The sequence below is a fragment of the Dermacentor silvarum genome, chromosome 1 (genome assembly GCF_013339745.2).
Source record: "Dermacentor silvarum isolate Dsil-2018 chromosome 1, BIME_Dsil_1.4, whole genome shotgun sequence".
Taxonomy (NCBI): domain Eukaryota; kingdom Metazoa; phylum Arthropoda; class Arachnida; order Ixodida; family Ixodidae; genus Dermacentor; species Dermacentor silvarum.
Genome location: NC_051154.1, coordinates 152,658,549 through 152,681,645, shown reverse-complemented (window position 1 = coordinate 152,681,645; position 23,097 = coordinate 152,658,549). Strand labels below are relative to the sequence as shown.

Sequence of the window (23,097 nt, the reverse complement as noted above, 5' to 3'; positions counted from 1 at the left end):
TTTTAAAATTAGAAAAGTGTAAATCTTGGTCACGTTATCTTTACCATTCGAGTCTACCGATTGGCGGCCTCTAGATACAGAGCAATTTCCGCGCTTAGGTGCGTAATTAGCGAAGTTACGGTAATTAACTTTCTAGTTATCAACAATAGGTGGCTATAGCAAATGAGTACTTTGGGGCCCGTCCTCAATAGTACCTAGCCCAACGATCAAATTTTGAATAGCGGAGGTCATGTGGGAGCTACGCGAACAATTAGTTCCCGTTGGCAGGCTGCTTGAAACTGATACTGGCCACAGAAAGAGCGTCTGTGTCGCCGCCCCCCTGCCTTACGTCACGTCTCCGACGTCACCGCCGGTCCGGCCCAACGAGCAGCTTGCGTTATCTCCTTGCGGTTTGCGGCGTTGGCCTAACGCTTCAATGCCGGCGGGCCGCCAAATTTACTTCGTCATTCCGTCGGGCGCCACGTTGCGCTGTAGAGCGAACCCCGCTCCTTGGGCTTTTAGATACTACAGGCACGGCGTCATATCAGTCTGTAGCGTCGACGGCGAACGCCGCAGATAGCAAGGAGATAACGCAAGCTGCTCGCGGGCCGGACCGGCGACTACCTCACAGACGTGACGAAAGGCAGGGGGGCGGCGACATCGACGACAACGACGCTCTTTTTGCGGCCAGTTTCGGTTTCAAGGAGCCTGCTGCAGGGGGAACTAATTAGTCGCGTACCTCCCACATGAACTACGCTATTGAAAATTTGATCGTTCGGATAGGTAGTGTCGAAGACGGGCCCCAAAGTACTCATTTGCTGTAGTCACCTATTGTTGATAATTAAAAAAGTGAATTAGCGTAACTTCGCTAATTACGCACGTAAGTGCCGAAATTGCTCTGTATCTAGAGGCCGCCAATCGGTGCACTCGAATGGTAAAGATAACGGGACCAAGGTATATATTTTTCTAATTTTAAAAACTTGGTGCAGCTAAAAAAAAAAAAAAAAAAGAAAAAAACGCCCTGTAGAGACATAGCCGCAATACTTCACATTTTGCAGTGGTATTCGTTGCAGTTTGCCCGGCTTATTATCGACACTGTTTTCTATACGAACGTGCAAAGCGTAAAATTAGCATTTGCGAACGCTTACCGCGATTTTCGAGAGCGGCTGAGCTGGATAGCCGACTGCAGTATGCAGGGTGTCTGAACTATCACGCACCAAGGTTTAAAGATATGCAGACGCCACGTAGCGGGACAGAACCAATGTAACGTTGTTTGCCGTCGCCTGGAGATACCCAGATTATTTTTTTGCATTCCGCCTAATTACATAATTAGTCTTAATTATTCAACTTCTCAAATATTACAATGAGATGAAAAGTGTCAATGAGAAAATTGAAGAGCAACACGAAAAACTCCCGAGACAGGTTCCTGTTGCTCAATACGTGCTACATAAAAGTGTTTTTTTCGAGCGTGATAGAAGCCCGCGAACACACGCAAATTGCCGCGCGACTGTCCGCTCGAGGAACTTTGCGTGTATTTGCTGGTAGAGTTATGAACGATTAATAAACAACGAAGTTGTGATATAGCATACCAATGTGCTTTTATTTACACAATATGCTCGCTTTTCAGGCGACCACTGTCCAACGGCTTGGTATAATTACCCTCATAAGCGACTAAGCTTGAAGTGTTGGTGCGACTTTCTCCGCGCTGGATCACGAGACTTGTTTAATAATAATAGTATATGGAGTTATACGTGCCAAAACGACCATCTGATTGTGAGAAACGCCGTAGTGGGGGACTCCGGATTAATTTGGACCACCTGGGGTTCTTTAACGAGCACCTGAATCCAAGTGCACGGGTGTTTTCTGCATTTTGCCCCCATCGAACTGCGGCCGCCGTCGCCGGGATTCGATCCCGCGACCTCGTGCTCAGCAGCCCAACACCGTAACCACTGAGGAACCAAGGCGGGTGAGACTTGTTTACCCTTTAATATAAAAGTGGAGCAAGCGTTAGGAGCACGCATTGGGGTCCCCCTCGGAATTGTAACTTCAGTTTCATTGATCATGTGGGCATAATGCCTCAAGATAAAATGCGGCTCGAAGTGCAGTTCATAAAAGGCTCAATCAGGGTCCAGCGGCTTGTCAAGCCTGTGGAGATTTCGCTGCCAAGCAAGCCTTTGGTTGAACAAGGCTGATTCTTGGGCTAGTTGGAACGGTTCACTCATATTGGCAAGGCCTTTAACGCAATTAAAAAAAGACAGGGACGTGACAGATACACAGAACAGCGCTATCCTCTGTCTTTGCCACGTCCCTGTCTTTTTTGAATTGCGCTAAAGGCTTTGCCAATATGAGGAAGCCTTTGGTGTTCATCTTTCGGAGCCTTAAAAGGCGATAACTTGCGCTCCTGGGCTGTTCTTGCATAGCCAGTTGCGCAGCCTGGCGCGTAACAGTGGTTCAACCACCGCTTGGGCTACATTATAAACACCGACGCAGAAAAAGGGCCGAAAGAAGCGACGTTCCGCGACGACGACATCGAAAAACAACGTGCAGACGCAGAAGCGACGCACACTCGCTTCAAGTGCGGGCGACGACAGAGCCGTCGCTACTTTCTTCCAAAGCAGCTACGCGACGCGCAATAGGATGCGCCTCCGCTCGACCCACTGTAAAACATTCTGGTACACCGTATCGTCGCGGTCGCCGCGCAGCCACCGCTCCTGCCATTCCTAAAGCCCCTATATATAAAAAGTAGCGCCATTCTTAGATCTTGCCGCCACCGCGCTCACCCAGGCGTTTCCCTCTCGCCTCCTCCTGTCTCCCCAGACTCCTCCGCTTCCCCATTGGCCAATCCGTGTCACGTGGAAGCACGCGTTGCGCTTTTGTATATTTTTCTTTTCTTTCCAGCGTGCTCCGACCGCCAGTCTCGGGCCTGTGCGACGAAAGTTCTGTACGCACAAACGGATCAAACGTGTTAGGGACAAGAACTTCGTTGGGATGCCATGCTGCTGCGCCTTAAGTTTCCGCAACCGACAAGGCGAGGGCAAGAGGCTTTTTTTCTTTACCATCCGGCGAGCGCACACGCTTGCTGCACACTTGATATTTGCGCCGTATCGCATCGTCGCGTTGCTACTTCCAAAACGGCATTATTAAGGCCAGTTACTGACTGACGAAGCAGAATCGCGCCTTAAAAACTTCTCCGCAGGGCGCGATCGAAGTTTTCCGCGGATTTCCTCTGGTAGCGCGTTGGCTGTCGTCTGCCACGGCAGGCCCAGCGTAGGCGGTGCCACTGTCGATATCGCGCCTCGATCGCGCTGGCCGCGCCGAGCCGGACAGTGGAACGGTGGAGAAGGGAAGTGGTTGGCGCTAAAGCCCCTATATTTATAAAAGTAGCGCCATTCTTAGATCTTGCCGCCACCGCGCTCACCCCGGCGCTTCCTCCTCGCCCTCTCTTAGCCGCCTCCTGTCGCCCCAGCCTCCTCCGCTCCCCCATTGGCCAATCCGTGTCACGTGGAAGTTCGCGTCGCGCTTTTGTATATTTTTTTCTTTCCAGCGCGCTCCGACGGCCATTCTCGGGCCTGTGCGACGAAAGTGCTGTACGCACAAACGGATCAAACGTGTTATGGACAAAAACTTCGTTGTGATGGCATGCTGCTGCGCCTTAAGTTGCCGCAACCGACAAGGCGAGGGCAAAAGGCTTTTTTTGTTTACCATCCGGCGTGCGCAAACGCTTGCTGCACACTTGATATTTGCGCCGTCTCGCATCGTCGCGTTGCTACTTCCAAAACGGCATTATTAAGACCAGTTACTGACTGACGAAGCAAAATCGCGCCTCAAAAACGTCTCCGCAGGGCGCGATCGAAGTTTTCCTCGGATTTCCTCTGGTAGCGCGTTAGCTGTCGTCTGCCACGGCAGGCCCGACGCAGGCGGCGCCACTGTCGATATCGCGCCTCGATCGCGCTGGTCGCGCCGAGCGCGATAGTGGAACGGAGGAGGAGGGAAGTGGATGGCGCTACTTTTATAAATATAGGGGTTTTAGTTGGCGCTACTCTTTATATAAAGATTTAAACCATTCCTGCTCGCTGCGCTCTCTGTATGACGTCACACCCCGCGCTCCGCAGCTGTGATAACCGGGAGTATAGAAGGGGAGAGTTCGCGTCGCCGCAGCCACAGTTGAGGGCGCAGAATGGATGGTGTCTATACTACAAGCGAAGCCTAAGTGCAGCCGGGGGTCTGTAGCTATCGCTACTCGACTAGGTTTAAGCAGAGCTAAACCACAGCCAATTTTTTAAAATGCCTTGGCGCTTGATTTTATATGATTAACATATACTCCAGCTCACTGCGTAACTGTTTCTCTTGTATTCGTAAATGTCGTATTCGTAAATCCAAGTTTCGTCACCGCTGGCGACCCTTTGCAAAAATAATCACTGTGATGTGACCTTTTCCAGTCAATGCAACATTCTTTGCATCGCAACTTTTGTTGAGGAGTCAGCAGTATAAGCACTATCTTTGCGCAAATCATTTTCATTTCCAAATTTTCAGAAAAAAACTGTGAGCCCTTCTCCTGGGGTGGAGATGGAAGACCAGCGAAGCTCTACTATGGTGGGAATTATGTATTTCCAATTATGACTACTAAGATGTGATGGTGTAATTGGTTATTTGAACTATTAAAGAATGAGAAATATATATGATCCGGTAGTTTTCCCTTATTTAGTGACCACAGGGTCCATGGCCTTATGGTCGCTGCGGTAACCACCATAGGGTGTACGGCAAAGGTTGGCACGTTCTTCATAAACACGTCACGAAGGCCGCGCGCGTTCGGTACGAACGCGGGCAAAACGCAGCCGCCGTCGACAACAGTTCTGCGCGTTCTTTGTGTGACCGCACACAACCGCTGTCAAAACGCTGGCGTGAGCAAGCGCACCAGCAGCCGCGAGCGCAGGTTCATGCGGTCTATCGCTTCAACGGAAACTGAGCGGCGAAAGCACAGCGCATACAAAGGTAGGAACCGTGTTGCAGATCGCTTTCAAGATACGGCGCGCGCGACTGCCCGGCGCCGCGCAGAGTACAAGTTGTTCGCAGAGCAGAAGCCGTAACCCCTCCCTCCCGCACTGCCTTCCCGCTGTGCTCCTTTCGCGTGGGAGATTGAGTCGCCTCTTTCCCGTGCGCCCTGTCGCAAGATACGCATTTGGTGCCGCAGCTAAACGTCGCCTCCCCTCCCTCTCTCCCTCCCGTCCCCCCAGGGCCTTTCGCGCGATGGAAGAAGTGGCGTTTGCTCTCCGCCGTGCGTTCGCTCTCCGTGAAAGCGCGCGAGGGACGCGCGCTTTCACTCGCACATACAGCATACGGCCAATGAGAGTTTTTTTCTACATCCGGACGCGACCATCGAAGACTGAGCCCTTTACAGCTTCGCTGTAAAAACGTTGTACGGACGGCATTCCCAAACCAGGTGCTTCTAATACTATTCTAACTTAAGTTCAACAGTCACTGAGCCTAAGAGAACGCACAGGATCGAGGTTTTCATCTTCGCACGAGGCGGAGGGGTGTCCTCATTTTCTATCGTCCTTGGGGTCTTCCCAACCTTCCCGAAAACGCTGGACCCACTTAAACATAGTTCTTTCCTGTAGGCATCCTTTCCATGTGCTATTTGCATAACTTGAAAAACTTCGGCACCATTCTAGTCCAATTTCCCAAGAAACGTCATTTGTTCCTTTGTTCAATCTGTTCGTCGATCTGCATTTCGACAGACTAAAAATGGGTTGCACAAAAAGGGCACAGCTAAAATTATGCCTTGTCATACAGCAGCCTGGCTCGTGCTAGAGATCAACAGGGACCTTTTGAGTGGAGACAGCGGCGCCGCTACACCCTGTGCGCCGCTTCAACTGCCCCCCAGGACGCTATGTCAGGCAGGGAGGCTGTAACCCCAAACAAGCTTCGGTCGGGAAGAAAAAAAGAAAGAAGCAAAGGGAGGGGCCAATGGCTCACTTTGTACTGTGCGAATTCTATTGTTGTTTTTATTCTCTTTCTTTTGTCTCCCAAAGCCGGGACACGACGCTGACACTGCGAGTGGGGCTGGAGTGCCCGTATAATTGCTATCACATTAAATAAAAAGAAAGAAACAAAAAAAGAAAGAAAAGAACTGCAGAAAATGCCTGTTCTACATAGTACACACATTACTGGGATGAGAACACGTTTCAAAAGCAAAGCCCTCTCTATGGAGCTTTATATAGAAAATATAAAGAAAGAGAAGACATTGACACATTTAGGCTTATGTTGAAGCACATTTTAATACCCAGATTCCATCGTGTACGTTCCGTGTAGGTAGGTCGCCCATATCAGGTCGTTTGTACCTAGTGTTTGCGTCTCAGGTTCTGTAGAGGGGAGTGGGGAGGGGGGTGGTGTATGATCTCTCAGATAAACGATAATAGTAACGGGTCTGATTTTTTTAGGAGAACACCATTCCCAATAATTGTTGGCCGTTCAGTAAAAGATGACCGCCAATAGATGGTCCTCGTCCGGTTGCGGAAAGTGTTCGCCATCTTGCTTCCCCGTGCGAATATACTCTCGCAGAATAGGTTGCGTGGAGATGGACTTCTTGTCTCAGTAAAGTTATGAATATTAGTTCTTCCCGGCAAACAAAGAAAAGAGGCACAGACAAGAAACTTCAAGCATATTATTATGGGAAACAACGCAAACTTTTAAATGATAAGCTGGTGAAATTAAGTTGCTTTATGGTATATGTGGCCGTTACAGCACAGCGCAGCATGGCATAATTTTTGAAATCATGAGGCACTGAGCTGACAACGTTTTTAAACGAAAGAGTTTACAGTATGCACCGCTGTCAGATACCGTATAAGAAATGGATGAAGTTCTTTAGAAATACTGATCGCAAATGAGAAAAAGATTCACTGGCTCGACAGTATTGACCTATCATATAAAATGATGTAGAGGGCACAATGACTTTATTTCTTAATATATATATATATATATATATGAACCCATTATGTATAGAGTGAGTGAGTTCGGTTGATGGAGATAATGTTTTATTATCATCAGCAAACACCGTAAACACCCCAGCTATACTCTAATAATTTCGTGTCCTGTCTCAATAAATATTCACCAGAGTCGCTCGTAAACTATTGATCCTGTTTAGTTTGGTGTCCTCTGCTAAATATTGTAGTGGACCGACTTGTTCATGCATTTCTCGAGCTGTGTGCCATGCTGTAGCACAAGACACATCACGAAAACATAGTGAAACTTGGAGCGAAGACTTTCCTGACTTCCACTTTACACCGCAGACGCAAGCCAGTGTCGCTTGAGCCTAGTTTTGAAGAGTTAAAACAAGGAAGTGTATACAGAACTATCAGTACAAAAATTATATCTTCCGCTGAAACACTCATGCAATCATTACATGCCTATAGACCACGTGTAGCAGTGCGCGTGGGCGCCTTTGGTGCATTATTGCACTCGTCTGTGAGCCGATAATTTTGCCCTCCGATAACATCCCGTAGACTGCAAGGAAGTGAAACGCAGCCATTCGGCGCTTTATTATTGCCCCTTTCGCGAAATGTGAACTCAGCCTTCAGTTCATGACTGCTTACCATAAGCCAGGTGAATAGATGGCGCGCTCCCAGTGGGTCCATTGAATTAATTTTATGTACTCACTTCATTATTCGCTGTTTGGTTGTGAGAAGTAAATCCTTTTCAAATGAGTTTGCTTTGATCAGGAAAGTTTGTAATGAAGCAAGTCCCAACACGCGATGGATTTCGTTCTGCGGAGTAAAGTTTTATCCCAAAGCAGCTTCGAGTTATCAGATGTAGTTTTTCAATTCCTCTCATGCGCATCCATTCAAAAAGGGGATTAACTCTATTCACGGAGGATAATTTGGATGGGTTTTCTGGCACAGAATAGCTAACATTCACTCTGCCGTTTATGAACAGACGCCGACCACTACTCTCGCGCCCTTTAGTAATATCGAAGACGATAAAGAAAGAACTAATATTCAGCGCCCTGCGGTGCCTCGCACTGACTTGACTGCGCGCTCCATCTGAGAGTAGGCACTGCACACAGAAGCCGCCTCTATGCCTCTACTGACGGTGTCGGCGTCGTTTGCGGTAGCAACGTAGACGACTGGAGGCATGCCTGAGCCGTTGAAGCTGCAAGCTTGCACCAGTGAGTAGGCACCCAAGTTGTTGAGGAGGAGCCACTCATTGACTTCCAAGGGCCAGAACAGCTGCTTGTCGAATATTAGGTCTTTCGGGTTGCTGGTGGCAGCCCAGAAGGTGGTCAACACATTGCGGTGCTGGTCATTGCGCTCCTAGGTAGACAATTTAAATGAAAAGGACATCAATGTCAAATATATCAACCGGAATGACACGGATACCACGGAAGCAAATGTAGCCTCCGCGAACGTCTGCATGCGCACATTATGCTTTTGCAAACCATAGTAGTGGCACAACTTACATGGAGCTCGGTAACTTAGCACAACATGTGTTGTGCACGTATGCGAATAATGCGAAATTTCCTCTGTGTTGAGGTTTCGCCACGGGATATATAACCGCAGCTGAGGAGAGTTAATACGAAGTCCTCAACTACCAATCACAAGCAGTACGATGTGGCTTTAGCATATACAGGTGTCTGAAATAATCACAGTAATCCTCCTCGCAACGTCATCATCACAAATGTAATCGTTACCATAGTACTTACAACCACTGCCATAAAATGTCAACACCTTTTCATTTTCCTCCGCCTACATAACAGGGGCTAGCCCGCGAACCCGCTTCTCCCAGAAGCCAACGCAAAAAAAAAAAAAAAAAAAAATGACGGGTTGGAGTCTGACAGCAGCGAAATGTGGCGATTACTACAGGTACTTACAATTTGTAACTGTAACTGAATGTATGCATTAAAATAACATCTCTGCTTGAGCAGCGTAAGAATTGAAGCGGACATTTACGCTAAAATTTAGTTTCTTATGGGACTGCAGTATTCACTATCGCAACTCAATTGTTTTTTCTTTGAACCTCGATTCCTAAAGGTTTATTGACGTCAAACTCACGGATAACGGCCGAATACTTATTCCTGTTTCTTCGCTTGCGGATCTGGGGATGCTGTTGTACTTGCTTTCGTTGATAAAAACCTCTGCGTTATATTTGCGTTCACCTGAAATACAAGAAGAATCCCGCAATATGTACCGAGTCCTCTGCAATCCGTTCTATAATTTTATTGCACTCGACCATCCGGCTGTATAAAATTACAACATCTTCAACGTTACGGCCAGTAATCTCTGGATGACATAATCGCGGAACGATGTACGCAACGGGCCGATGCATTTATAGAAGTTATGACAATCATGCTCATGCAAACGAAGGCCAGAATGAAGAGACTGGGATGCAAACGGAGACTAGGGAACATACCATCCAGAAAGGTTTCTCTGCTTCTTTTTCCTACAACTTTGGTCGCAAGAGTGTAGGCTGAGGCCGCCAGATATTGGCCTGGCTCAGCAATCACTGTCGTTCCCGACGACGAAGGAAAGTACGTCTTAAGTGCAGAGCTCACCAGGTGGCACACCTTCGAAGAGTAAAAGGTAATTAGACAAAAAATCACCGGAAGTACCTCCGGTTGTTTGATTATGTTGTTTACCGAAATATCAATTCTCGGCGTTATGTCATTACCACAACTGATAAAGACAGCACACAAAGTATTTTGCGAGTAGAAAGCCAACCTAAAAAAAAGGAAGTTTATGCGATCGTGCCGTGTCACAACTCAAATGCAAGCAAAGCAGAGTTTGCGATGAAGAGGCATGCTGCTTGTTACGGCGTCGGAGCATTTTCTGAAAAAAAAAAAGGCATTTCTGGTGCCTGTGGAACTTTTTCGTAGGTCTCGTGTGCCTCCCTCACCGTCTCCATGCTCTAGATTTAGCCACAACAGTTGCGCTGGCATCAGCGGTGTCGAAAGCACGACCGCGCACAACTGACGCTCCCAACTGTAACTTCAGTAGCTGGAAAAATATCTTGAGCGGCTGATTCTAAACGTAGAGGATCTTCCTTATATGGAAACAAAATTTAAAGCAGAGGGCTTGAGTAATTTGTTTACAGCGACAATTGTAACATTGAATTCACTGCTTAACTGAGTGTTCTAAAGGCTCCGACGATATAGTGAAAATTTACTACGATTCCCCCCCCCCCCCCCCCCCCCCCTAGAGCAAGTAACAGAACTGCGGTAATATTGTACGACTTATTTAAATAACCAACTCAAACTTCTCACTCCGCGCATGCGTCATTCACAGCAGCTCCAGGGCACTGGAGCTGCTGTTCTTTTCACCTATAGAAAGTTGTCTTACCGTTCTTGAGAAGTGCAATATTCAGTAGTGCCATTATTTTGCTTAGTCCCTTTCGCAAGATTTGAAATTCCTGTATGCTGCAAGTAGCAACAGCTCCACTGGCACTTTATCGAGATGAACTATAGTGCGGTTTAATATCATATCTAGTAATCAACAGCAATATTTGCATCTCCAATACTTTTCGCCTTGCTGGCTTGATCTCCTGAGAAATATAATCTACGGCTCTATAGCACAGTGATATACTGCTTGCTAATAAATAAGTGATAACGTTCTCACCTGCATGAACTCTTCATTCTTTTGGGAAGCTATAGGAAATCCGCCACCAATGTCGAGTACTGTCATGGGGAAACCCATCCGTAGTCCTAAGTCAAACACTGCGCGAGCATTTCGAAGTGTGAGTAAAAATGATTCATCGGTCCCGGAAATTGCACCCATGTCAAACCTGTAAGTGACAAGAGTGAATTAATCTTCTTGCCTCACGCAGAACCGTATATAGGAGAAATAGATATTATGGATTCGAACAAATAGAACCCGTTGCGGCTACAAGCTGTAACCATGTGTGGTTTCTGTGGCAGAGCGTCACTTTTTGTAATTCACTCCACACTCGGGCAACGAACCAGAAACGTCTTGAGGAAGTATATTCTACATGCCTATCTGCACATCATGTATTAATGGTGCCATTCTTATCAGCCGGAAACAGCTTCCGAACTGACTACGCAGGTAACGCGATTAGCAAAGAAACCGCGGTGTCAGTTGGGTTGTTCCGGGGTTTTTACACACAGGCCTCGAACTCGTTGCATAAGCGCGTTTCGACATGTCCAAAAGCTTGCCCCAAATTATTTTTTATTGCGATAGCAATTATATGGACACTCCAAAGCAGATTTCTGCCGTCGCCGTCGCCGTGAGGTTCCGTATGACGTCAATGGAGATGAAATCGTCGCCGCGCGCCGCCGAACGCTGTATGTGCGAGTGAAAGGGCGCGAGGGACGCGCGCTTTCACGGGGAGTGAACGCACGGCGGAGAACAAACGCGCGTTCTGTGCCGTGCTCCCGTAAGGGCTGCAGAAGAAGGCGTCTCTTTCCTCCTTTACAATCCCCATATATGTAGAGCAAACGCGCCTTCTTCTGACGCACGAAAGGCCGTGGGGGGGGGGGGGGGGGGGGAGGGAAGGGAGGCGACGTTTAGCTGCGGCACCAAGTGCCTATTTATATCAGAGGCTCCGGCAACAGTCACCAACGCCGCACGCATTTTGTGCGAACGCGGGCAAAACGCCGACGGCGTCGACAACAGTTCTGCGTGTTGCCGGTGCTGCTGCATGTCCAAGTTTATACAGCTGATAAAGCTACTATCATTACTCCGTATAGCTCTCTACAAATTTGCTATCGCAATTGATGCTTCGCCTTTCAGGTGAAACTGCGACAACTTTTTCTATACAGTCGCAAATATCGAGGGCAAAAGGAAAGATATTAAACCTGCGCGTGAGCCGACACCATTTTTCGTGACATGGCTGAGCGGTTTTGAAAGCTAGAAATGTCATAAGACAAACTTATGAGACTAAATCTCATCTAAAATATTGCATAACTTCCTGGGGTCAAACCTAACACTCCCTCTTTCTTCCTTACAAGATGTCCAAAATCAAGGAATCCGAATTATTACTAAGAGTAATCGACGACCACATGTTACCGAACTGTTCCACGATCTTAGCATACTCTGCATCACTAATCTTGGGAAATATAATGTTTACATAATTGCATATCAAATAATTAAAGACCATCACCTTCTAAAATTTGTTTTCATGCAAGGACTTGTGAAAATGTGCATACAAATAAAGACGTTTTTCTCTAAACAATTTTTTACTTCCAAAAGTTCGTAACAACTAGTGTACTCAAGGAGCTTGTTTGTTTTAATTAAATTGTACAATTATTTGCCTTGTAATATTGAAACTGCTGTTTCTGTATCATCATTTAAACGTTTGCATCATGATTTCATTTGTAACCTGAAACACAATTCGACTAGTGAAACATGACGTAATAGTTCAGCGAAAATCCTCTAGGTGGAGAAAAGTCTTTTAATTACTTATCTCCACCTAGCGGATTTCCGCTGAACTATTACGTCATACACTTGTCATTGCTTCGAGTTGTCGACAAATTCGACTTCGCCCTGCCATCTGCTAGCCGCCTGGTTAGCTCAGATGGTAGAGCGGCTGCCCCGGAAAGGCGGTGGTCCCGGGTTCGAGTCCCGGACCAGGACGAATTTTTCTTCAACTGCGAGGCTTTCTTTCGAGGAACCCGGTTGGATTTTCATTGTAGCAAATTGCTACATTTGGGTGGATGTCTCAGTTTTCCTTTAATTACTTATCTCCACCTAGCGGATTTCCGCTGAACTATTACGTCATACACTTGTCTTTGCTTCGAGTTGTCGACAAATTAGATTTCGCCCTGCCATCTGCTAGCCGCCTGGTTAGCTCAGATGGTAGAGCGGCTGCCCCGGAAAGGCGGTGGTCTCGGGTTCAAGTCCCGGACCAGGACGAATTTTTCTTCAACTGCGAGGCTTTCTTTCGAGGAACCCGGTTGGGTTTTCATTGTAGCAAATTGCTACATTTGGGTGGATGTCTGAGTTTCCCTTTAATTGACTAGTGAAACAACCTGACCTTTATTGTTATACGCTGAATAATGACTGTTCAATTATTGACTAGAATTGTGTAATCACTGAATTGATTGTACTTGTTTAATTATTTTAGAAATAGTTGTGTTACTGCTCTTATTTATTATAAAAATTTCTTATTATTTGTCCTTTTGCTGCTCAGTAGTTTTACATTTCATGTAACATAATATAGGAGGTCCCCCTACAGCGTTTTAACTAGGGGACCTCCTTCTGAATGATATTATACCCCCTTTTTGTGCATGTATTTTACCAGAATAAACTTCAAACTTGAGTTGGGTGGTTCAAATCTGGCGCGTGTCGCATTCTTTTCTTTTTGGCGTACTTCTGCTCAGCTGGCTAATTGGTCAGATAGGGTCATCCGCTTTAATGTCCATAATTCTCAAGTGTGCAGGGCAGCACATCTATATCTCGAGTGTGGGTGTAGTGTGCAGCAAGCGGGTGTTTGCACTCCCTAGCGCAGGTCGCTGGCTGGGGACAATTTTCACTTCAGCAAGCGATGCCTTTGTGGCAAGCCACTGCTGGTTGCGCTGCCCTTTGTGCAAGGCAGGCAGCCGCTGTAGTGAATGATAGGTCATGAGTCGGCAAGGAACTCCTTCGCTCTGCATCTGGTGGAATGCTGAGATTCCCTGCCTAGCGTGGTGAGTAATCTTTGAGAAAAGGGAGAAGTGAAAGAGTTTCACAGCGAGAAGCACGAGTAGCAGGCGACCATGTCATCGACTGGAACCGATGATGTATTGCGTATTACGTATTTGCTAGACGTATTTCGCAGTGTATCACTCCCGCAGGCTGGACGCGTGCTGTGGGATGTACAGTCAGTGTCAAAATTTTACGGACGGCAGTATCTGAGAATACGTTCAATTTCAGAGCAGGTTGCGGCTGTAGCCAGCAAAAACTGTGCAATATTATGCCATTGGCGTTTATAGTACGGACTCGTGCCTGATAATCAGATCGCGGTTTTGGCACGTAAAAGCCCATAATTTAATTATAGTACGGACTGTAAGTTCGACTACAAGGCTGCGTGCTAATTCTGCATTTTCTCCCGTGGTTCGTAAACTTTAGACGACGACTCCATACTGAGGGCCAAATTCAGAAACGCTGCCTACCTTAACAGAACCACCTTTATTGTCGTAAGGCCACCTTGTGCGAATTCTAAAAGGTTCTTTACACTGAGGCGGATGTCTTCATTGCTGAGTTTTGCAGTCACTTCCTACGGGGGCTTCTTTTCAACCTGGAGGAGCGCCTCTCCTCACTACTACTTTGCATCTATTTATAATGTTGGCTACTTCTGGAGAAGTAATCACGCTAGCGGCTTCAAAACAAATATGACGGCGTTTGTTAAGCTTGTCCGGCGGATCGCTGCTTGGTTGCTTCTACGAAATTTCTTGGTCATTGAATTGTCGAATGTATGTTGACTGTCACGAGGAATTGTATGTTTCGGTACTTTTTTTACGTGAGTATATAGTGCGTGATTGCCGTATGAATAGGTGCGGGGTTTTTTGCCGCGATGCAAAAGAAAAAATATCTTTCAGTGCAGACTTCCCGGGCAAAGTGCAATCCTCGGTGTGCAATTCTGTTGGGAAAAATCCTGGACCCCTCGCTATGGCTACAAGTGCCATCTAGCCTTTCCCGCTGCAAAGCAACATGCTGTATGGCTTCTGAATGAGAGTGGTATTTACGTACGAAAGCTTACTTCTACTCTATTGGAATGGCCGATAGCACGACGGTACCTGACTCCTGTATACGTGCGAGGAAACCTTAGAGCCCCTGTTGTGTGCCTGTCTTCGATACGACGTTCAACGCCTCTCTTTTTTGGTCAACTTTAAATTACCTGGCTCGGCACCATCTTGAGTCAAATGTTATAGGTGGGCGAATCTCATTTTTGTTCGCATACAAATCGCATACGAATAGTAAGTATCGCATATAGAATCGAATATGAAATACTCGGATGCAGGCGCATATATTTGCAGCAGGAATACTAATTTCTATAAAATTCGGTAGCATGCCTGCACTGACTAGTTCAAAACGGTCAGCTAACGATCCGAAACAAAGCATAAGTTTTAAACACAAGATCACTAACTGTCAGTAGAAAAACGGCTTTAGTAGCCTGTTAACGACATGAATGCCTGGTTGCAAACAAGCCCTCCAAGACGAAATGGCTGTTGTATGACAAGCTTTTTTTTTTCGCTGACTAGCGAAAAAAAGTTGAAATTGCGGGGGGGAAAAAGCTACTGAAGGACTTATCTACCATAGACAGATGTAAAAAGCCATATTGCAAGGAAAACCGCACTGGTTGTAGCGCAAACGATAACCCCTCCCCCCCTAAAAAAATAACCAAATGACAGAGCGCAAGCATAAATCCCAGGTTGTCACGTAGGCCTCCACCGCAAAACCGGAAACAAAGCTTGTATTACCCCTTTTACTTCTGCATTTCTTTGCACTTCTGATCACTTTTGATACTTTGTTCCAGAGAGGGAGAACAGCAACTAGGCTTGAACAGAAGGGAATAGGTTTGGGCATGTTGGTTATTCATCGTAATACGAATAACAGAGCGCAGTAAGGACGACAGGCAAGTCGAGACTGGACAAGCGCTAACTTTCAACTGAGGTTTTATTGCGGATCCTGAGCATATAAAAGTGCACACCCATCTGAACCTCCAGAGAAGAAAAATCAAAGCCCCTTTCTTAAAGAAAGGTGCAAACTGAATCAGCAAACTGAATGCGAACTGAGTCAAAGTCCAAAGCCAACGATAACGCAACGAACCCAAGTAATGCTGAGCGACCCGATGCGATGGATATGTGATTTCATTGCATGTTTAGTATTGGAGTTTTTGAACGTTGAAGTGGAATGAAGACACATTTCGTTAAGTTGCATAGCCTTTATTTTAGATCATGTAACTATTGATCACACGCACACACTCACACTTTCACGGACGATTATACGCTTGCACAGTATTGCCTTGTGATCACTGTGGTAGACGGTCAGAGGCTGTGCCGTTGTCGATACACGGGATCTGCCTTACGGGCACGATGGCGCTCGTGCTTACGTTCACATACGGCAGCCTCTTCTGCAGTGCGCTGCACCAGCGGCCTACCAATGCTGACGGCCGGGAATACATTGCGTGACGCGCGTAATGCAATGCATATATATATATATATATATATATATATATATATATTATTGACACGTGTACATGTTTATATTTCACCGGTGACCGCTTTTCACCGACTAACAAATGTTAAACGTTATCGCTAGGCACAGGACCCGCCTGCATGTTTCCGAAGTTTCTCGAACGTTATCGATGCTTCTATCCGTTGTCTGTTGTCACCGACGCTTACGTAATCTGATAGGATGACCAACGCGAATGGTCTAGAACTTTCTGGAAGATATGCGGGCACCAGGGAACCTTCGATGACTCATGTATAAAAGCCGACGCGTTGCGCCGCTCATCGGATTTTCGACGATCGTCGACTGCGTTCGCCGCTATCGTTGTGCTTCGAGTGTAACTTGCTTTTGTGGGCACTAAAGTCCCTATAGTGGGCACAAGTTCGCCCAATAAAGAATCAGTTTCGCCATTCACAGTTTTACGACTGTTTGCTTCATCGTCACTACTACGTGACAATATACAGTTAGTCTGAGTAGCGTGGCGTTGTAGTTCCCATTGTTATTATTGGCACAACTGCGAATGTAAACTGTAGTCTTCTATGTCGTTGTTCGCCGCTATTCCGTTGTTCGCCGTTCTATTGTGCGCCGTTGTTCTATTGTGTGCGCAGATGCGCAGATAGTTCCATTGTGTAAGTTGGCTTTCCTGCAGTGCGTGTTCGGCGCTCATGGGCAAATCAGTGAGACATAGAATGCTCCGCTTTAAAAGGTAAACTGCCACGTGCCGTCTATGTCAACAATTCAACCTCTTTCTTTGATAAAGCTACTGACAGCCAACGGACGCAATCATCGTCTGCCCGTGCCATCTCGGTAGCTTCTGCGATTTCCCTGGCTAAGCTGTTGCGGTGGCGATACACGACAACAGTCTGATCGAAAAGAGGGTGGCAAGGTCACTGAGCCTCGTATTTTTTTAGAACGGGCAGCCAGTTGGCCGTGTGTAGCAATGTTGCCCACTATTTAACAGCGGAGCTGTTCTTAGTCGAGCGTGCGCCGTCGATGACGGCGCACGCTCGAAGGAGAGGAGCCGACCAATCACAGCGCGCGCGGGGGAGGAGGAGGAGAGGCGCCGGGATATAATAGCAGGTGTTTGCGCCGCGCGCTTTTCGCATGATAGACGCCGCTCGGCATCCGCTCGGCTCCCGATCTAGCGGTAAAGACAGCAAAAGAGTTCATAGTTGATTCATTAACTTGGTTTGAATCGGAGTGCACTCCATTCATCCTCGTTGGGGAGTTCAACGTGGATATAGTTAAGGAATCTTGGCTAATCGTAAAAAAAGGCGAAAAAAAAAAGAAACATACACGACAATCGCAGAAACAGAACGATCACAGCTCCGCTGTTTCGACGGATTTCACTTCGTAAAACTGGCTGAATTTTTTTTTTTGTTGTGCGCTTGCAGACGCACATTCAAGCACCAGCCGGTCTTACCAATGTAGTGTCTTCCACAGGAGTGGAATTTTGTATACAACGCCCCTTTCGCAGGAGATGTAGGCAACTTTGTGCCTGATAGTGCAGTACGGTTTGCGCATTCTCGTGCGACAGCTCAACTTGCACAAACTCAAAAGCTTATTTGGCGCCGTGAACAACACTTCGAAGGCCGGAACGTTGCCCTATCTTGTTAATATTACGAGAAACTTTATGCAGGTAGGGAATCCCTGCTACCTTATTTTTGTATCTTCCCCTCCCTGTTCTTTGTGTCTTCCGCTCACTGTTCGTCGCTCATGCGCGATTCAGCCTTCCTTCTGCGATGCAGGCCTTCAGCAAGTGAGACTATAACGTGCTTCGGATAACCCGCCGCCTTCAAGCGTGCCACTTGCGTTTGAAGGCTTTCTACCATGTAATGATCGCAGTACTTACAGAGAGCGCCCGACAAGAAAGAAAGTGCTATATTTCTTTTTACAAGCTTAGAGTGTGCTGGGCTGTACGGTAACGGTTGCTTGTTGGGCTCTTGGCTCATGCATCCAACAGCGCTTGTCCTGTCTCGACTTGTCCCTCGTCCTTACTGCGCTATGTTATTTGTATTAGGCTTGAACAGTCGTCTGTTGCAAAATATTTGGTTAGTTTTGAGTATTCGGCTATACCGAATAAGGTATTTTCTATAATTAATCGAATATTACACACGTACTATTCATTTAGTATTCGAAACTTATATTCGCCCACTACTATCAAATATGCTCAGATTGTGACCATATCCGTCACTGCTGCACAAAGCTAATCGTGCACTATTGCACTGGCCTGAGTGACCCTTTATAGTCCTCCTATGCATTCTTCCACGTGCATGCAGCGTTCACACTCTCCCACTTTTCCTCTTTCTACTCCCGGTAGTAATAGTGTAACAGCTGCAGTGAGTTCTTTTGAAATTTTGAAATTTTTGAAATTTAGAAACACTACGAAATGGTGTCAGGATGCCTTCATGACCTTAGTCTGTGGACTCAACGTAACTGTAAAACCAAAAATGTGGTTTGCATTCTTCATATGGCACAGCCGCAACACGTCATTTCAGTGTGTGCTGAATATGATAGGCGCCATTAAAATGTAGCAGTTCATTTAAGCAAAGTGTATTCAATTGTTATCTTAAATTTAGAACAGCGCAACATGGGGTAGGGATAGAGCAGGACGCACACAGCTGGACAAGCACAGCAGAACCCCTTCTGCCCTTGTCGCATGTTGGGCGGTTCTAAATTCAAGATTATTAACCAACAAGCCCAAATTAGTTTCTTATCTTATTTAACTTCGCGTTTCCTATCTGCGGTACCACTGACAAAGTACCACTGACAAAGCGCGGAAAGGAAAAATAACTGGTACATAATTCTAACCATATCCTGACCAGTGTCTCCAATTGAAGGAATACATATCCAGTGATAAGTAGAAGTAGTCATAGTACCAATAGCCAAATCAAAAGTTCCTGGGACATGCTGGTATACTCACGAAACGCCCACGATGTTGAGCTGCTTTTCCTTCGCAAGGTGCATAAGCTGCTCAGCTTCGTCGAAAGAACATCCAAACTGATCATTCAGAAATGCTTTCTTTGAAGAGTCGTGCACAGCAATGCGCAGTACCAACCTGGAATTCGTGGCTGAGATTATCGTCAAATAATTTAGATACTTGTACTCCACAAAACGCTACCGGGCTGCTGGAATACATATTAGTGCTAAATTAGTGCTGATATTAGAGCTATACAGTCGCTCAAAACTTTGACACAATCATCGCAGCGGGCTGTATAAAATACGTTATTACGCCACTTGTTCAATGAGCCAGCAACAAACAAAAACATAGTTTGCACTCATAGAGGGCTGTGATAGCTCATGGAGCATGAAACGGGACAAGACGAGGGCGGGAGGGTACCGTGAATACAGGGGGTGTTGCACTGGAAGAGAAATAAAGGAGGCTAGGGTTAGAAACGGATGCAGTGTTTGTATGCTCTGTTACAGCGAAACTGTTTATGACTAGGGTTCCGTGCATTTTTGGTGTCCGTGAACAAAAACTATCATTCTCAGCAATGCCGCTCATAAGCACAATGAAGGCAAATTAGATTAAGCGGAATCCATATTTTTTTCAGAACTCCTCGTTAAACGGAACTCTAAACAGAAACTACCACCAATATAATTGACGTACGCAACAGGAAAAGTACAATATACATGTCATATGCCGACGCTATAAATAATGAAAAAAAAATCTAGTCCGTTAGACAGTTGCAGTAAAGTTAACGCAAATTATAAAAAAATATCGCGTTTTACGTGCGAAAATCACGATCTGATCCATGAGGCACGCCGTAGTGGGGGACTCCGGAGCAATTTTTACCTCCTGGGGTTCTTCAACATGCACCTAAATCTAAGTACACGGGTGTTTTCACATTTCGCACCCATCGGAAGGCGGCCACCGTGGTCGGGACTCAAGCTAAAAATGTCGAAGTTGCAACGGTGTCTCCATCGTGAGGAATTCGCTGGGCAACTAGTGATCCCTCAGGAGGAAGCGAGCACTAGGGAGTATGTAGTATCTCGCAGTCGGGTTGCCCCTGCTGCTTCGCTCACACCGCCAGAAATAGAAGACCTCAGATTATGAACTTGTTACCTACTTTGACGAGATAATTGAAAATATTATTGGTGTAGTTTGGGGTGAAGACTATGATTCTATTGACGAAGACACAGCTATTACTGTGTCAGTACACGTTACTGTTTCAAACCAGTTGGCAAGAGATGCATTCGAGAGTCTGAAGCGCTATTTTGAACGCGACCACTGCACAGGAATTACTGAGAATTCTTTCGCGCATGAACACAATCTGGCGCAAAAGAAGCTACAATATTATAAGCGAAACGCTTGTAAAGTCCATTTTTTTCATCACAGTAATATTAAAACATTTGGACGCTTTTTGAATAAAACAATTCTTGGTAATTTTGTGTCATTGGCCTAAATAAAACTTCGGATAAATGAAACACATTTTTCTGTCCCTTCGAATGCCGTTTAATCGGAGTATCGTGCATTTTCTTTGAAGAATTATCAGTAGTGTTGTTGTTCTGAACGGTTCTATGGAAATAGCAATCATCCTGACAGGTCTTTGTAAAGCCCCGTAGGATTTGCTCCATTCGCGTATAACTTTTGTTAGAGTGCGTAACTTTTTTTCTGTCATGAATGAGCCCTTCTAAATTGTTTAAATTCTGAGTGATCAAATTTTTATTCATTTTCTCTGTTACTGTTTTTATTCTTCCTTTGGTTTCTTCTATTATTTTCTATTTATGTTATATTCAGTCCTAATCATATGGAGAGCATGTCGGGCACTTCCATAGGTATAATATATCCAGCTCTCATAAACGTATATTTATCCTGCTCTTTCCTTCTCTTCACTATTTTAGTATGACCCTTTGATAAGTATTTTGAGTTTTACAGCCTACCGATAAACGTACCACTATAATCACGCGTTATCATCGTTTGGTCTTTGGACCGTAAAGTTTTTTTGTGTGTAAAAATTGGTATCGCAAAAGCTATGTCAAAAAAGAGCGACAGTCTAAAAATCTACATATGCCTCACTTAGCGAAGGCCTATTGCTAGTCTGCAGGGCTTCATCTGCTGACACCTTGAATTTTTGGCAAGCATCAAAAACACATCTGAGCACACTCAAAGCTCGTTAACTTTCAATCAATCAAGAAAAATATAGTGGACGGACATATAGTTTTTTCTCGCTCTTTCACTCTACCGCGACTCGCAAGTCAGTCGTTTAGGTGCATGGATTTCCCATTCTTAGTGCCTAAAATATTATTTCCACCCCACAGACTGGTTTCATCATGCTTCTAAACTGTCATCCGCAGAGGATGCCAATGATGAACTTCTCGTCACAGGCGGTGATATTGACAGTGCACAGTGCATATAAATTGCGAAAAATATAGTTTTGTCTCACGTTTAATCACTTTTCAGTCCTGGCTGTCAGCGCACGCTTTCCTCCTTGCAGGTACAACGCCTGCGACACAATATCGTAGTGCTCCTGTCTTAAATGTGACTAATGTAACACTGTGCCGCTGTAAGCAATTTGTATGCATGAAGACGAACGCTGTTTTGAGTACAATCTTCCCCCTCCCCCAAACCGCCCCCCCCCCCCACACGCACATACGTGCACGTAAACCCGGGCTCTCACATGCAGGAACGCATGCATATGTGTAAAGGGAAGGAGTTGCTCTCCGTGTTGTTGGATAAACTTCCAGATTACGTCGCCGTACCCTGCGCATACCAATAGGCAATGGTGGACGTTAAGCAAGCGCTGTTCTCGCTCTAGCTGTTCATTTCCGCTTTTTCTGCTGCACGTAACGTTCATAGACTGAATTTAATGCAAACAGTGGATAATGAAGTAAAGAGCGTGCCTCCATCGCGCAAAGAAGTCGCAGTAAATGAAACACGAATTATTATGCCTATATTTTCTTATCTCCCAGAGTCTTCTATACTTAGAAGTTGCGAGCACGTGAAATGAAGCTAGGGTCAATAAACGCGTTGAGACAAGAGCAAAATGTAAAGGAATTCAAGAGATAAACATTTCCTAGCGATCGCGCAAGGCCGATAAATGCCCTTCTTTGCACAGCCCTTAAGCACGTACTGTAACACATCACACACAACATCGTAAGTGTTGTGTGATTGTCAATCTTTTAAATAGAGCGAAATAGAACGCAATATTTTAGCAACTGAACTGAGTAAACAGTCAGATATTGTTCTTCGCTTGCGCAATGAAGAACATTTTTCTCCCCTTGACCCAGTTTTTAAACAAGGCTCGGCGAAATTGCAGGCCGCCGGGTTGAACTTACCTTGCGCTGACATCTCTGATCCTTTTCATCTCAGCTGCCGAGTCACAACACATCAGCCGCACTCCACGCTCTTCGGCGTACTTCAGATGCGAAGGGGATTTTGTCGTACTGTTGTACAGAATGCGGTTTTCTTCGACTCCCATGTCGAGTAAAATTCGCATTTCGTGCTGTTAGAAAACAAACCAGACAAAGCCAAGTAAATTTTATGTAGGTTATTGTGCGGACATAACTATGAAACATGCCATAATCAGCTTCCCGAAGATTTCTCTTCCAGCCGGTGGTAGAATTTTATACGTTCTGTTCTTTAGCACTCTATTTTTCTTTGGAAACACAAACTATAACCACAGACTATCTCAAGTGAACCGAATACAAATTTAGAACAAATTTTCTTTCGTAAGATGAGTACAGTGTAAGGAAAATCAGTTTCTATTCGCTTTGTATTTTCTTCGGGTATGTTAGCCTGTGGTTAACTTATAACTCAATCTATCTTCATTAGCCTTACGGCTCCACTTGCAAACTAAACAATGTAATTCCTACCATGAACGCCACTCCTAAATTCCGCTGCTGTTGTCATGATAACTCCATAATAACGGTCCTCATGCATTCATATTTCCACACCATTTCTCTCTCTCTTACTTTTAATTTCTTTATTTAGGGCAGATTTTTTTACGATCAAGAATAA

General features: G+C 45.7%; 1 protein-coding gene across 1 annotated transcript; it reads right to left on the bottom strand.

Moving 5' to 3' along the window:
• Positions 1 to 7,973: 7,973 nt before the first annotated feature.
• Positions 7,974 to 22,558, bottom strand: LOC119436244 (ornithine decarboxylase). The gene is made up of 6 exons (XM_037703036.2): positions 22,416 to 22,558; positions 19,060 to 19,194; positions 10,587 to 10,752; positions 9,385 to 9,538; positions 9,027 to 9,130; positions 7,974 to 8,288 (listed from the first exon to the last, which is right to left on the bottom strand). Exons 1-6 carry the CDS (start codon positions 22,556 to 22,558, stop codon positions 7,974 to 7,976), a joined length of 1,017 nt encoding a protein of 338 aa, XP_037558964.2.
• Between the last annotated feature and the right edge of the window lie 539 nt (positions 22,559 to 23,097).